The sequence below is a fragment of the Mytilus edulis genome, chromosome 7 (assembly GCF_963676685.1).
Source record: "Mytilus edulis chromosome 7, xbMytEdul2.2, whole genome shotgun sequence".
NCBI classification, from domain to species: domain Eukaryota; kingdom Metazoa; phylum Mollusca; class Bivalvia; order Mytilida; family Mytilidae; genus Mytilus; species Mytilus edulis.
In genome coordinates this window covers 21,808,695-21,825,462 of record NC_092350.1, presented here as the reverse complement: position 1 = coordinate 21,825,462, position 16,768 = coordinate 21,808,695, and the positions used below count along the sequence as shown (strand labels likewise).

Genomic DNA, 16,768 nt, shown 5'->3' with positions numbered 1-16,768 from the left:
ACAAAATACTTCAAAAGAATGGAAAAACAACTGTCATATTCTTGACTTGTTATAGACATTCATTATATAAAAGATAGAGGATTAGACCTGTTTTAATAGCTACATTTGTTGCTTAAACCTCTCACTTCTACGACAGCCGCATACAAGTCCACTATATTGACAAAATTGTGTGAGCAAAACAAACGTACAGTAGCAGGTTAATATGTTAAAAATTGTGGTACAGCTGTCAACATTGTGTTATAATCTTAATGACATTATTTCTGAAGTTGATACGAAATATTTATCAACAAGATATATGTTTATTTTGATAGACGTCTGATTATCAGTTGCGAGCTCTTGAATGCCAAATACGTTTTATATTAAATTTGGTATGCCAATAATGTAACTGAATGGATGAAACTTTTTATAAGGCATATCACAGTTGAGGCAAACTCGAGTTGATTCCGTTTTTATCATTTATTCAAAGTGCTGACAGTAAATTTTGTTTTAAAGCTTGTACCTTGTATTATCGACGTATAAAGCTGAACAAAGTTGAAATTGTACTCCTTTATTTACCTTTTTTTCTGCATGACCCGCGATCAATATAAAACGACATTTCAAAACAGGATGTCCTCTGTTTATTTAGGTAAAGTGTTTTTACTATGCCCCATTTATGGGCATCATGTTTTCTGGTCTATGCGTCCGTTTGTCCGTCCGTTCGTCCGTCTGTTCGTCTGTTTGTCCATCCATTCCAACGTCCGTTTGTCCATTCGTTTTTTCGTCCGTCCGTTTGACCCGCTTTAGGTTAAAGAGTTTTGTTGAAGTCAAATCAACTTGAAACTTAGTACACATGTTCTCTATGACATGATCTTTCTAATGTTAATGCCAATTAAGAGTTTTGACCCCTATGTCACGGTCCACTGAACATAGAAAATGATAGTGTGATTGGGACATTTGTGTATAATGGACACATTCTTGTTTTAGAGTGTTTTGCATATAACTTATTTTAACTAAAATATGTGTGTTAAATTGCATTGTAAGGTGCAATCCAATAGGACAATTCACGACGTCATAGTGATATTACTGAAAGTACCATGTGTAATTTACCTCGTTACCATATGTAGATGACACAACAAATAACCTTAAAAAATAATAATACAAAGCCTGCTGATAAAAAAACAAAAACGCTACAGTTGCATCAATCAAACAGAAAATTATTTTTCTAAATGTACTCTGTTTCACGAAAAAATATCTAACAAGGTACCTAAATAATTACGATTGCCTATGCAAATAATCGTACATAAAATTATGCTATTACAGCTAATTTCCTAATGCATGTAAATCAAAACTTTGGTTGGCTTGCTTGCTTTGTTTGTATAATTGTTTATACAAGCTTTGTAAATAAGATTGACATCTTTAAACAATAAATATAGGCATAGTTTAACCTGTTTATATGATATTTGAATTCAATTGGGTGTTATCCTAATGATTGTACAATATAAAAACAAAGCAAGCAAGCTAACTAAAGTCTTGCTCTACATGCTTTAGGAAAATTAGCTGTAATATCAAATTGAAGGGGTATTCAAACCAAGTCGAAAAAACTGATAAAGCTATGGGTAAAAAACGAGAAACGACCAAATGACAAACGATAGTACAAAAAAAACACCACTTGAGGGCTTGTAATTATAAACCCGGTATTAATTCTAATTCGAAAAATAATAGATGGGTTTATGGTTTAATCAGTTATCAAAGGTGCCAGTATTATAATTTAATGCATAAGACTCATCAGTGACGCTCAGATCAGAATAGTTGTAAAACCAAACAAGTACAAAGTTGAAGAGCATTGAGGACCCAAAATTTCAAAACAATTGTGCCAAATACGGCTAAGGTAATCTATTGCTTGGATTAGAACATTTTATCAATTGGAAACATACCTGATAACCCGATATGCCATAATGGTCATCCAACTCGTGATGGTGTCCGTATGAGTTTTGATACTCATGATTTAATGGATTCCTTATAGGCAGCCACCCTTTACTAAGGCAGTTAAGGCATGCGTCTTTACCTCAACTAATTTTGGTTTCAAGAATTCTTGATTGAATTAAATCAGACTAAGTAATAGATTTAAGGTACTCTAAAATGTGATTGTTTAATAACAAACAAAACAATTTACCGTTAACTTTCAAAGTTTTCACTGAAAGGGAAATGTAATTTGATGTCAGCCTTTGAATAAACGAAATATCATTTACTTGCTAAATTTGCTTGATCATTTTTATGAAGTTATTGTATTGACGAAGGGTAAAACAGTTGAATATATAAATATGCTACAACCTTCTGTGAAGTTGTGCATCTGATGTATGATAACTGCTTTCATAAAAAAAACCAGTTTACAGCTTTCTACCTCTTCAAGTATTCATGATAATCTATTTCAGTTTTGTCCGTTATGACATGTTCTACCGTTATTATCGATATTAAGCAGGCAAAGATTAAGAAGACACTGTCACCGATTGACACAAACACTTCATAAATTTTACGGTCACCGTCACGAATATTGGTTGACAAATACGATCTACGTTTTAACATCAGCGTCATGTTTAAGCAGACTTAGATCTTTAGTCCGTCAACAATATTAGTTGACAAATACAATCTATATTTTAACATCAGCGACATGTTTAAGCAGACTTAGATCTTTAGTCCGTCACCAATATTGGTTGACAAATACGATCTACATTTTAACATTAGCGACATATTCAAGCAGACTTAGATCTTTAGATACTAAACAAAGTTGTCTAACTGGAACATTCTCCGATTATGACATTTTTACCGACTGTGGATTTACATTACGGGTGATGTTTTTATAACAGGAGACAATCGCTATAGGCTATCTTACAGCTTTCGACAAAGAGCAAAACCTTAAGTAAGCTATGAATAGTCCCAAAATGACATATGTAAAACAATTCAAATTAGAAAAACCCAATGACCTGATAAATGTAAAAAAAAACAATGAAAGAAAAATAAATATGATATATAGCTACACACGACAACAACTAAATTACATGCTCCTGAATTTGGATAGACACACCAAAATGTGACGGGGTCTAACAAGCATGTTTGCTGACGCTAATACATCATCTAACCTGATGTATGGCAAGCCGTTTTGCTATTTAAACTTACTTCAAGATATCTCATAAACTTTATAAGATATCTTATATAGTTTATAAGATTTCTTATATAGTTTATAAGATATCTTATATAGTTAATAAGATATCTCATATCGTTTATAAGATATCTCATATAATTTATAAGATATCTCATGTAATTAATCAGATATCTTATATAATTGTCTTTATAAGATATCTCATCAACTATATAAGATATCTTATAAACTATATAAAATATCTTAGAAACTATATAAGATATCTTATAAACTATTAAAGATATCTTATAAACTATATAAGCTATCTTATAATTTCTTATATATTATATAAGATATCTTATATAAAAATTGTTTATAAGATATCTCATATAATTTATAAGATATCTTATAAATTTTGGAAGATATCTTAGTAAGTATATAAAACATCTTATAAATTTTAGGAGATTTCTTATATAACTTTAAAGATATCTTGTATAATATATAAGAAATCTCATATAATATATAAGATATCTCCTAAAAATGAAATTATATAAGATATCTTATATATTATAGGAGATCTCTTATTTAGTTAATAAGATATCTCCTAAAGTTTATAAGATATCTCCTAAAGTTTATAAGATATTTTATATAGTTTATAAGATATCTTATATAGTTTAAAATATATCTTATATAGTTTAAAATATATCTTATATAGTTTAAAATATATCTTATATAGTTTATAAGATATCTTATATAGTTTATCAGATATCTTATATAGTTTATCAGATATCTTATATAACTGTCTTTATAAGATATCTCATAAACTATATAAGATATCTTATAAACTATATAAGATATCTTATAAACTATATGAGATATCTTATAAAATATATAAGATATCTTATAAAATATAAAAGATATCTTATAAACTATTTAAGATATCTTATAAATTATATAAGATATCTTAAATAAAATTTGTTTATAAGATATCTCATATACTTTATAAGATATCTTATAAACTTTAGAAGATGTCTTATAAAGTATATAAGATATCATATAAACTTTATGAGATATCTTATATAACATTAAGGATATCTTATATAATATATGAGATATCTTATAGAAATGAAATTATATAAGATATCTTATGTATTAAAGGAGATACCTTATTTATTATATAATATATGAGATATCTTATTAAAATGAAATTATATAAGATATCTTATATATTAAAGGAGATATCTTATATATTATATAAGATATCTTATATATTATAGGAGATATCTTGAAATTCGAATAAATAGTAAAACGGCTTGCCATACTGATGCCTTATATTTTGATAGTCTCTTTTAAATTAGTTTACATTAGATTCAGGGCATGGTACTTAAAAAAAAGAGGGGCAAAAAAAAATTCCAAAGGGACAGTCAAATTCATAGATTGAAAATGTGTTGTCTGGAGTGTACACATCTCATTTTCGTACACGTATTCATAGAAAAAATACGGTATAATGAAACTAATCCACCTGATATAGCGGACATTTTGAGAGTCCGCTGACAATATACGGGTACTTCATGCAAATAACTGCAGTAGTATAGCGCTGTTCAAAAATCATAAATCGATTGAGAGAAAACAAATCCGGGTAACAAACTAAAACCGAGGGAAACACATCAACTACAAGGAGAAAACAACGAAGTAACAGAAACCCTGAAATGCAACAAAAAAAAAAAACGCGACCAAATGTAACCATCAATAGAGCAATATAATTAATCTGAAGAAATAAGACATATTTCAGAATTAAAGCATAAGATTTAAGTATGTTTTAAAGACCAAACTAGATTTTGAAATTATGAGTTTGTTTTTTGCTAGAGCTTCACCAAAATAGGAGTAGAACACTGTATTTTAATTGTAATATGTGTGTAGTGTTGCACCGTGTATTTGCATGAAAGTGTTTTGTTCAGTAGCCTTCTAACACTAACACGAGGCTAGGTTAAATCGCTTCAGTACACACTTGAACCCAGTTTGATAAACTTTGCTGATACCATATATACATTAACTATAAATAATTTTGATTACCTAATCATAGACTGATAATAGATAAGATTTATAAACATCGAACATGGCGGAAGGGTTACGTTATAAAGACAAGGTTACAATAATTACTGGTGGTTCTAGTGGCATCGGGAAGGGATGTTTACAAGTGTTTGGTAAATTAAAATGTTTATATTTTAATTTAATAGGTTGATATTGTTTCTCTAGTATCAGGAACTGTGAACGCTTACTAATAGTATTTACAGATGTCAATCCTAATTATAATGCTTGAGCAAACATAAATACAAAGCAAGCAAGACAACCAAACCTTTAACTTGCTAACATACGGATAACAGCTGTAATGTTTGGCTATACCTACAATTTAGGGACACCGACATTATCATTGGTGTTCATATGAAAATATTTGATACATATTCAGATAAGACATTTAACAATAAATTAGTAGAATCTGTATAGAGGTCAGACGAAGACTGGGATATTTAGTTGCCAAAGGAAAGCAAGGTATAGTGGACCGTGGTAGAAATCAACAGACAACAATACGAGAATTTCAAAGTGTTATTAAAAAAGCGAGACAAAACTAATAAAAACATTTTCGTTAAACAAATTAAACAACAATTTGAGCAAGTATTTTATAGCACAATTAAATCACTCTGTTTAAAATGAAGTAGATGGAAGGGATTTGAGTCTCTACAGTGGGTCTTGCAGCATATACACATATAGAAGTAATAAAGTATTATACAATAAGGCTTATTCCACGTTCATGTATGATGTGTCTCAGTTCAACGAGTTGTTTTCCCTTCTTGACAAATTGGCAGTTTTTCTTCCATTGACCAAACAACCTCCTTTACGTGGTGAATAATTATGCCAAGTGTTATCCCAGAAACACAAGCATGGCTTAATTGAACTAAGACTTCAACTTGAAATTCAGTGTACAGTTGACCTACTTGTACGCGACAAACAAGATCATTAATTGTCAGGAACCTTGTAGAAAGATTAAAAATGCCGTATTTATGTATGCAAATGAGGAATTGTAAAGACTAGCGTAATTATTAAAAAAAGGAGGGGCGAAAGATACCAGAGGGACAGTCAAACTCATAGATCGAAACTATACTGACAACGCCATGGCTAAAAACAAAAAAGACAAACGGACAAATGATAGTTCACAAGACACAACATAGCAAACTTAGTCTAAGCAACACGAACCCATAATAGTTTCTCCATTTTATAGCATAACAAGTAGAAATACTATAAAAATATACATCTGATGAATTCACATTCGTGATTTTTAACTATTAATTTGTATTTGCATTGTAGTACGTAATGGTGCTAAAGTTGTATTTTGTTCAAACGATGGTAAGTTATATATCGATAAAACGGTGACAAAACAGGTTTATAATTCGTTGCTTTTGTTTCTTTTTTGTGCACTTTACTAAATTATTTTATAGATTTGTTTTATTAAGTTTCATATTGTCATATTTGCAGTAATATTTTTTTCAATTTGAATAGATAAATGACTTCTTAGACATCTTATTATATACAAAAACGGTGACTCTTGACAAAAATCAGAGATATGGCACACTAACTTACACTTCGCCTACGCAAACAATGTCTCCAACTTTTCTTTCATTTTTTCTTGCTCTCAATTCCATTTTTTTTAAATTCAATTCATATTTTGTATATATTCAAAGATGTCTTAGAAGGTTGTATTTCAAATGTAGGGCTACAAGACTGAACGTTGTTACAAAGATATTTGCAACAACGTTCAGTCTTGTAGCCCTATATTTGCAATACAACCTTTCAATCCTCTCTTTCTTATTAATAATGCATTTCGATTCACTTCAGAGGGCAATATTAAAAAACAAATGTCCTGTTATTTTTGTGAACACAGACGATTTTATGCATGCCATCAATGCTTAATGTGTTGCATGGATAAATGTTTTAATGGGTGTTCAAACAATACAATTGCACAGTCCTAGTTTTTCTTTAGTCATTCGGTTGATATCAATTTGAACATTTAGCTTAAATAATTAGCACAACTGCTGATCTCACTTTTAATGCTATCAATATTATGGTATAGACTTTTTACATAGAAAATCAAGGTCGAGCTGTTGAAAGAGAATTATGTGATAGCGAACAGGGAGAAGCTGCATTTGTATTTGCTGACATGTGTAACGAGGAAGATGTTAAGGTAAGCTTCATTTGAGTACGCTGACATGTGTAAAGAGGAATGCATAAAGTAAACTAGATTTTTGTATGCTGTCATGTAAAGTAAGGGAGCCACTAAGGTAAGCGTCTATGAAATGTAGATCCGGGTCATTGTTGATTATTCATCTACTAAGCTTTAAGATGTACGACTCCCTTCTCTTCTCCTCTCTCTTCTTTAAGTTTTTGTTTTCAACGTTGCAACGCAATCGTGTATGGGTGTTCTCAGTCTAGTGTCATGCGTTTAAATTTCAAGGCTCATTTACTATTGTACTATCATGTACTATTGTTTCTCTGTTTGTCTTTTTCATTTTTAGCCATGGCGTTGTCAGTTTATTTTCGATTTATGATTTTGATTGTCCCTCTGGTATCCTTCGCCCCTCTTTTAAATACATTTATTTATATAGTTTAAGGGGATATTAGCAATTTCAAATTCATGTCTACCGATTTGACTCATATTATCATATTTGATTTATAACATTCTAAAACGATATCTGAATGATAAAAAAGTATAAAATAAACAATTCATAACGCATTGTCTCGATTATATGTATCGTAATTTCGTGTGTTTTAAGTCTAAACACCAATTAATTTAACCACTAAGGTGACCTCCGATGACTTCTGACACGATCATATAACCCGATATAAACATGGATGAAGATATACATAGATAGCGAACCCGTGCAATTGGAATTTTCTAGGTCAGTTTGCTTTCATATTGTTGGTTCCTAATATATGCTTATCATCGTTTTCACCTTATAAGACTGAGTTTTTTGTGGATCGAATCAGTCAGTCAAATTATTTACCAAATGTTTCTCTTTCGATGTTGATATTCTTTTCCTTTTAATATCTGAACACGCCTTATTCGTGAATAACCCAGATCTAGCTATAGGGTTAATTTGAAGGATTCAATTAGGTCAAACTATTTATTTTTCAAGTGAATAATTCATCAGCGATGGGGTTTTTTTTTTGCAAAACTTTTAGGAATTTTTTGTCCTCAATGCTCTTCAACTTCGTACTTTATTTGGTCTTTTTAACATTTTTTATTCGAGCGTCACTGATGAGTCTTTAGTAGACCAAACGCGCGTCTGGCAAAAATATAAAATTTGCAATTCTGGTATCTATGATGAGTTAATTTAGCCTTCTTTTGACACAACTGGACCACACTGTCTTATAAAAAGCGAATTATTTTATCACTATTTCATTTTTATTAATGATTTAAGCAAAACAAAATCCTATTTTTAACATCTCGTAGCTAATGCCCCTTTAATGATTTAAGCAAAACAAAATCCTATTTTTAACATCTCGTAGCTAATGCCCCTTTAATGAAAACAATCTGAACATTGATATAATAACTTCCTGTACAAACATGAGTGGTAAAAATGTCATATAAAACACTTAAATTTTACAGAATCTTGTAGAACAAACAGTGAAACGATACGGCAAGATCGATTGTCTGATAAATAATGCAGGCACTCGTAAGTAATCTTTTAATTTACCCGAATTTTGTTTTGATTTTGATATGTCAACGTGCTATATCTGTAAAACTAAAACGGATAAATATGGTATACTAAAAGAGGGACGAAAGATACCAGAGAAACAGTCAAACTCATAAATCGAAAATAAACTGACAACGCCATGGCTAAAAATGAAAGAAGACAAACAGACAAACAATAGAACACATGATGCAACATAAAAAAACTGAAGAATAAGCAACACGAACCCCACAAAAAATAAAGGGGTGATCTCAGGTGTTCCGGAAGCACCTGAAATAGCTGTTCAACAGCACGGCAAAATGGCAATGGTCTGAACAGTTTATATAGATATAGAAAGGTGTGGTATGAGTGCTAATGAGACAACCCTTCATTCAAGTCACAATTGCTAACGTTAACCATTATAAATCAAAATAAGGCATTCAACGCGGTGCCTTTGCTCACACCGATCAGCAAGCTATGAAGGACCCCCAAAAATGACAACTGTAAAATCATTTAAACAGGAAACAAACGGTCTAATCTATATAAACAACGAGAAACTACTGATCATTAGATTCCTGACTTAGGACAGGTGGATAACAAAACAAGTCAACAACCCCTGAACGAATAAATTTGATACACAATGTAAAAGACAGATTTAATAAATAAAAAAAGGGGGGGGATGTAAAACAATATCAGAAATAAAACATAACCATATTTCAAAAAAAATCTAAACTCTACACTGTTTTCAATCATTATTTTGATTTCAAGCAGACACTGTTGATTAGCACAGTTTGAACAATTCATTTGAAAAATCAAACCATTTTGTTATTTTAATTTGACATATTTAAGTACTAATTACTAGTTAAGTGCATTTGGTTCCAGTATTGTAAGTATAGGTTCTGACCAAACATAACCTTTGCTTCAACCTAAAATCGATCAGTGAACTAATGACCAGTGTTACAACAAATATTTCGGCTAATAAAATGGATCTTGAGTTATGTTCAATTCAGTATACCTTTTACGTAGACCACAAGATCTTAGGCTAACTTTGCCTATCTCCGTCATATTATGTAAAAACAAATATGTAATTAATTTCATTCAATAGAAAAAGCATTAAAATCAAGTATCATTATTGTATTGTAGATCCAGCATTCCAAGCTATAGACGATTTTACGTCTGATGATTTCAGGAAACTGTTCGATTTAAATGTACTCGGTTATTTCCGAGCGTCAAAGGTAAAAAAAATACAATCACGGAAGCCATAGATGTATTTATTAATCTCGATAACATTATGTTTATTGCTTCTTGCATTGTATACTTTAACGAATTTTCCCATATACTCTAGTGAGGCAACATTATTATGCCACTCGAGCATCTGATAATATTTATCTATCATAAAAAAAGAGAATTTAGTTCTGTTGCACATTTTTTATTCTGCTATTATAATTAATACTAATGAATCATCTCAAGTATATACATGTATACTATATGTCTGGATATATCTAACTTTCCTTCCTCCTAGAGAATGTTCACATCGTGTAATTTCACGATTTGTGTACTCTCTAGTTTTTTTTAATATTTTGATGCCATTCCTGATAAAGGTACATGTTCTATCATGATTTTATATAACATCATATTCTTTTTATCTTTTCCAGTATGCGCTTCCGTATCTGAGAAAAACTGAAGGAAATATAATAAACATGGCCAGCATGTCTGGGCAACATTCTGAGAAATTTGCCATTACATACGCAGCTACAAAGGTAAAGACTATACCATTTATTTTTCAATGTGATATTAATGGAACTATGTTAAGATATATTCACATGATTGAAAAAGATTACAAAATAATTATGAATCATTAACAAAAAAAAGAAAAAGAAATTACAATTAGATCAAATATTTATGTACGAAGTCTCTTTTAAGACAAACTGATCGTGTGTTTGTAGCAAACTACAGCAGAACGTTCTTGAACAAAAACTTAAAAAGCCATTAAATTGTTTGGAATAATACATCAACAACATAATAAACATTCCCTGTAAGATTTCATAAAGTCATTTCCTTTTTGAGATACAACCGTAGTGGTAGAGTTATTATTTAGTTGACATAGATCACCCCCAGTTTTTGGTTGAAGTTCGTGTTGCGTAGTCTTGATAGTTGTCTTTGCTTTGTGTAATGTTTTTCTTTTCTTTTTCTTTTCTTTCAGGCATTGCATTGTTAGATTGTGTTTGACTTATGAGTTTGAATAACCCTTTGGTATATTTGTCTATCTCTCCTCTCTTTTATATCACTATTCAAGATTAGGACGTTGATAGTAATCAATTTTTGGTATTTTTCGCTTTTTCTATCTTTTATCAATCTTACCTACAGCATATACATTTGAATAATGTAAGGAGGGGCGACAGCAAACTCGAAAACGAAAATAAATTGACAAAGCAAGGTTAAAATAAAAAAAGACAAACAATAGAACACAAAACGCAACATAAAAAACTAAAGACTAAGCTACACGAACCCTACTAAACACCGGGGGTGATCCCATGTGTTTCAGAAGGGTAAAAAGATCCTGATCGACATGTGGCACAAGTCGTGTTGCTCATGTTAGTACAAAACCGGTTACAAGCCTACTTCGATAAATCACATTCGTGATAAGTGAACAATGTTTTTCAAATATTAAAGACCTGCATTGGAAGGAATTGTATCGAAATAAATTGATACCTGATAGTAAATTAAACATGTCAATAGTACAAATAGTAATCAATCGTACAATACTCGACTTTCATCATCAGATAATTTTGTTGTCCCTAAATCAAATACAGAATTATACAAATCAAGTGGTCCAAAAGTGTTGAATTCACAGTCCAGTGAAATTGAAAAATCAAAAAGTATATCTGCATTCAAATACTCTTACAAGTCATTATATTTTTAAAAAGTGTTAAATTTATAAGTTAAGCCACAATGTATACCATAGGTGTTTTTGTTGTTGTTGTTATATTAATTTATATACGTCTATTGTTTACATCATGCATGAGTGTAATAGTACATTAATTATGTTTTATATATATTGTTAACATTGTATACAGAGAGCCTTATTGAACATTGGTTTAATTCAAATGAGTTACTCTCTTTAAAAAAGGATAATATTATTATTATGTCAAAGTGCAGTGTACTACATAAAGAATGCATTGATTGATTCACAAAGTAAAAATAGAGTTTTAGAAAACGTATCACTGTTCAATACGGTGGCCGGTTACGGCCATTTCGAGTTTTCGCGTTTTCGCCCTTCATATTCTATGGGGCGAAAACGCGAAATATTTTTTCTTTCCGAATTCGCGTTTTCGTGTTTCTGCGTTTTCGACTTCGCGATTTCGTTATAGATGCAATTTTCGATGAATTATTTACAACTGTTGGTCGTTCATTTCGGGCAATTTATTAAATGAATAGTTGGTAACATTTCATTTTCGGAATGTAATAAATTATTGACTTCTCATTTTTTTCATAGTTTCATTTAGTTAAAGTGCTATTGTGCTTGAAAGTAATTTAAATCCTTTTTTATGAAAATTAATGTATATTCTCATTGAGCTAGAATACTAATAAGGAAAAATGAATTATAGATGAAGGAACTCAGGAAAAGTAAAAAATGAGAAGTCAATAATTAATAAAATGCCCGAAATGAACGACCTACATTTGTAAATAGTTCAACGAAAATTGCGTCTACCAATATCAGCAAACACGAAAAGGCGAAATCGCCAAAACACGAAAACGCGAAAACGCGAAAACGCGAAATCGTGAAAAAGCGAAAACGCAAAATCGCGAAAAGGCGAAAAGGCGGAAAGGCGAAATCGCGAAACGGCGAAAACGCGAAATCGCGAAAAGGCGAAAACGAAAAATATTTCGCGTTTTCGCGTTTTCAACTTCATGAAAATGCAAAAACGCGAAATGGCCTTAACCGGCCACCATAGTGTAACCTAAAAGAATAAATAAAACTGATATACAATTCCTAAAACTAACTATCTTAAGTTTACACGAATTTTAAAAACAGTCGGAGAACTGTGCATTAGCCATCAGAATAGGCTACGTAGAAATATTTACACGCCAAAGATAAAACATATGTATAAATAATACTAGACACCTACATTCGTGTACAATTATACCGTATCTAACTAGTGCCAGGGTGTAGATTTTTACAGTTTAGCAAATTGCCAATTGCAATGCTTATGTAGTCTTATTTATTTCATTGGTTAGCATCAAAACATGCAAAATTATACGCGTGTTAAAGCAATTTTTACAAAGTCACGACAATATAGAATTATAAAAATGTGGCACATGTCTGAGTGCCTATAAGACAATTCAACTCTGCATCAAAGTCACAATGTGTAAAAAGTTAATAATGATCATAGATCAAAGTACGGCCTTCGACACGGAGCCTAGGTTCACATCGAACAGCAAGCTATTAATAACCCAAAATAACTAGTGTAAAACATTTCATACACGAAAATCAATAGACTAATCTAAACAAAAAAGACAATAAACGAGAAAGTGCTATGTACTACATCAACAAACAAAACCATTGAACAACAGGTTCTTATTATTACTATGCAGACCTGAAAGTTTTGTGAGTTTCGATTTTTTTTACTGGTCATAATGTTTATTTTATAATGACTGTACGAATTACAAGTGATGCTATGGTTATTTGTTTTACTTAAATATGGAATGTTAAATATAATCTTTTAGAATATACTTTGGAACTTGTATATTAGAAATATAGGATTTTTACCTGGTTTATTGATCTTCAACTTACGAAATCTTCTGACTTGGTTTAACTCTGTAAAAATAACATTAAATATCATGATGTACATTATAAGATACACGACCATATACATAATATATACCACTGCGAAATGCATTCGATAATTTAAAGTTCGGGCAATGCTGAAAATGAAACAAAGCTCAATTGTCTACTTACACGATATAAGTTCTTTTTCCAGAACATTCACACCATTCATAAAGCGAAGATTCGAAATATATCATATGTTAAATTTTATTATAACGTAATATAAAACATGCCACAAATTTCAATATTTCTATTTTAGGGTGCAGTGAGTGCAATGACAAGAGCACTTGCTATAGATGAAGCTATGTACAACGTAAGAGTTAATGCGTGAGTTTTTTTTTAAAAGTTTAAAAGGGCATTTTTGAACGGTAAATGACTCGCAATCTAAACGCCAAGTCTGTCTGCGTGTAAGGTTCTGAGCATTGTGTAGCAATTGAATAATATTTCGAAGAGACAAACCCAAGGAAGAGTGCGGAAACAAAACTGGGACAGATGGACCGAAAACCAAACAGTAACAGTTAATGTACCTCGTTGCCTACGGCGGAGGCTTAACAATACATAAACTAGAAAATCATATAAACAGTTATTTAGAACATATTTTTATTAAAGTATATTTTGTTATTTATTTGTACAGAGTTTCTCCTGGTCCTACAAGAACACCATTACTAGTTGAAGTTGTGAACCAAAGTCCGAACCCAAAGGCAAGAATGCAAGAACTCGAAAATCACTCAGTATGTGTTGTTTACCTTACAGAGATATAAATGAAAAAATTCTGTCATTTTCACACATGTATTTTGGTTAGTACGATAAATACACAGAAAAGGAGAAACGTAAGTTACCAAAGTTGCCAACTTAGAAAACTTCAGACTCATCAACTTGGTACAGGAATTTCCTTATATAGAAAATTATGACTTACACCTGGTTATATAGCTAGCTAAATCTCTCTTCTTTATGACAGTCGCATAGAATTTAATTACGTTGACAACAGTTTGTAAGCAAAACAAACAGATATAATAGGTAAACATATAAAAACAAATATAATTGTTTCAGTTGGAACCTATCCATGTGAAAACGATAAATGAACAAACAAAACTTGTCAAAACACAACTTCAATGAACATTGTATTGTGTTTCAAAGATATGTCATTGTAAATACATAAAAAGTATAACATGCATAATTTAAATAAAACTAGTGCAGAGATGTCTTAATCACATGCCATTTCCACTGTAGGTATTAGGACGCATGGGTGAACCTGAAGAAGTAGCATTAACATGTTTATACCTCGCCGCTGACGCTACATTTTGTACAGGAGAAGAAATACATGTGTGCGGAGGATCGGGGCTTAATTACGCTAATAAGAATATGCGCGTAGTTTCTCAGTAATTAAATAAAAATCAAAACAACGTTTGTTTTATTTAACTGTTAATTATTGAAATGGTAAACCTGCCTGCTACTTGTATTTGTATAATAAATGAGTATTGGAATCTTTCGTAATGACCAAATGGTCTTAACACCATATCTAAACATTAGGTAAACAACTACATGTTGCTAGATTCTCGTATTTTGACCCCAGTAGCCAGTACTTCGGTACTGGCATGGAAATACGGATTTTTTGTATTATTAAAATTTACTGTTACAAAATGATTGAAATTATTATAAATCAAGGAATGTATCTCCCTCATGCAAAGCTCTGATTCCTTTCACGGATTTGGCTATACTTTTTGGACCTTTTGGATTATAGCTCCTCATCTTTTATATAAGCTTTGGATTTCAAATATTTTGGCCACGAGCATCACTGAAGAGACATGTATTGTCGAAATGCGCATCTGGTGCAGGAAAATTGGTACCGTTAGTTTGATTGTATGTATTGTATACAAGCCAGCTAAAAAAATGACAAATGTGGCAAAAACTGCCAAATATGATAAAGTTAAAAATAAAAACACAAAACAAAAGCAAAAACAAAAATAAGCAATTTTAAGAGGAAAACCAATGACTTTATTTAAGCTTATGAACTAAAGTACGTATGTCATGACTAATCTAGATATCAAATAAATTTACAAATCAAGACGTTAAATATGAGTTATGTAGGACAAATATCTGTAGTGACTGTAGATTGGATTCCTTATTTCTTTCTAACCTGGGTAACTTATATTGATAACAGCTGGATTCTATCTATCAGAATACTGCAAAAATATATATGAACGAGCATATTAGAAAACTGCTTCATTGATCAAAATCTACAATTATATATTTTCTTCATGTTTTAATTGAGATTGAAACTGTCCTACAAGTGAGAGGTTTAACGCTATAAAACCAGGTTCAATCCACCATTTTCTACATTTGAAAATGCCTGTACCAAGTCAGGAATATGACAGTTGTTGTCCATTCGTTTGATGTGTTTTATCATTTGATTTTGCCATTTGATTAGTGACTCCCTGTTTTGAATTTTCCTCGGCATTCAGTATTTTTGTGATTTTACTTTTTAATATGTTAAAACATGTACGATACAACCTAACAGCATCATTAAACAAGATCAAAATAAGTGTGTAATGTCAGATGCAAGTATTGAAGGAGATGCTTATCATATCAATGTACCTATCTCACTGTATTTGCAATTCATGCACTTGTTTTCCTTCTGGTTTTGTCTTTGTCAGTGGCGGATCCAGTGGAAGTGATCCGGGAATTGGAATCCCTTTTTTGGCCGACTTATGCATTTAAATAGGGGCATCTGGTTGGAACCCCTATATGGTTGGAACCTCTAATTATGACGGGATCCGTTCCTGTATGTATACGTGGATTGAACATAGATACAAGTATACTATATTTATATTAACTCTTATATATCTAAACAATATTCGACAACGCGCTTTGAAATTGAAAAAAAATCATCACAGTGATAATATTGGTTACAAAACATATCAGTAATTTTCAAGGATCGGACTTTCTTATTCCAGCACTTTTTTTTTTATCAGGCAATCTACCAGTAAGATGAAACATCCCTGTTCCTCATTACCTGGCATTTAGGAAGTGCAACAAAACAAACGCCGACATAAAAAAACCGAACTGTTTGATAACAACTGCCTTATTCCTGATTTAGTA

At 31.2% G+C, this 16,768-nt stretch overlaps 1 protein-coding gene across 1 annotated transcript; it reads left to right on the top strand.

Moving 5' to 3' along the window:
• Positions 1 to 7,328: 7,328 nt before the first annotated feature.
• On the top strand, positions 7,329 to 15,052 carry LOC139483016 (L-fucose dehydrogenase-like). The gene is made up of 7 exons (XM_071267046.1): positions 7,329 to 7,352; positions 8,778 to 8,844; positions 9,985 to 10,076; positions 10,497 to 10,601; positions 13,929 to 13,996; positions 14,304 to 14,400; positions 14,900 to 15,052. The coding sequence occupies exons 1-7, from the start codon at positions 7,329 to 7,331 to the stop codon at positions 15,050 to 15,052; spliced, it is 606 nt and encodes a 201-aa protein (XP_071123147.1).
• The last annotated feature ends 1,716 nt before the right edge of the window (positions 15,053 to 16,768 follow it).

Excerpts from the sequence above, each read along its gene's own strand:
- LOC139483016 (XM_071267046.1), top strand. The coding sequence starts at position 7,329 with ATGTGTAACGAGGAAGATGTTAAG. Across the intron at positions 13,997-14,303 it reads TACAACGTAAGAGTTAATGC|AGTTTCTCCTGGTCCTACAA; the intron begins GTGAGTTTTTTT and ends TTATTTGTACAG. Across the intron at positions 14,401-14,899 it reads AAGAACTCGAAAATCACTCA|GTATTAGGACGCATGGGTGA; the intron begins GTATGTGTTGTT and ends TTTCCACTGTAG.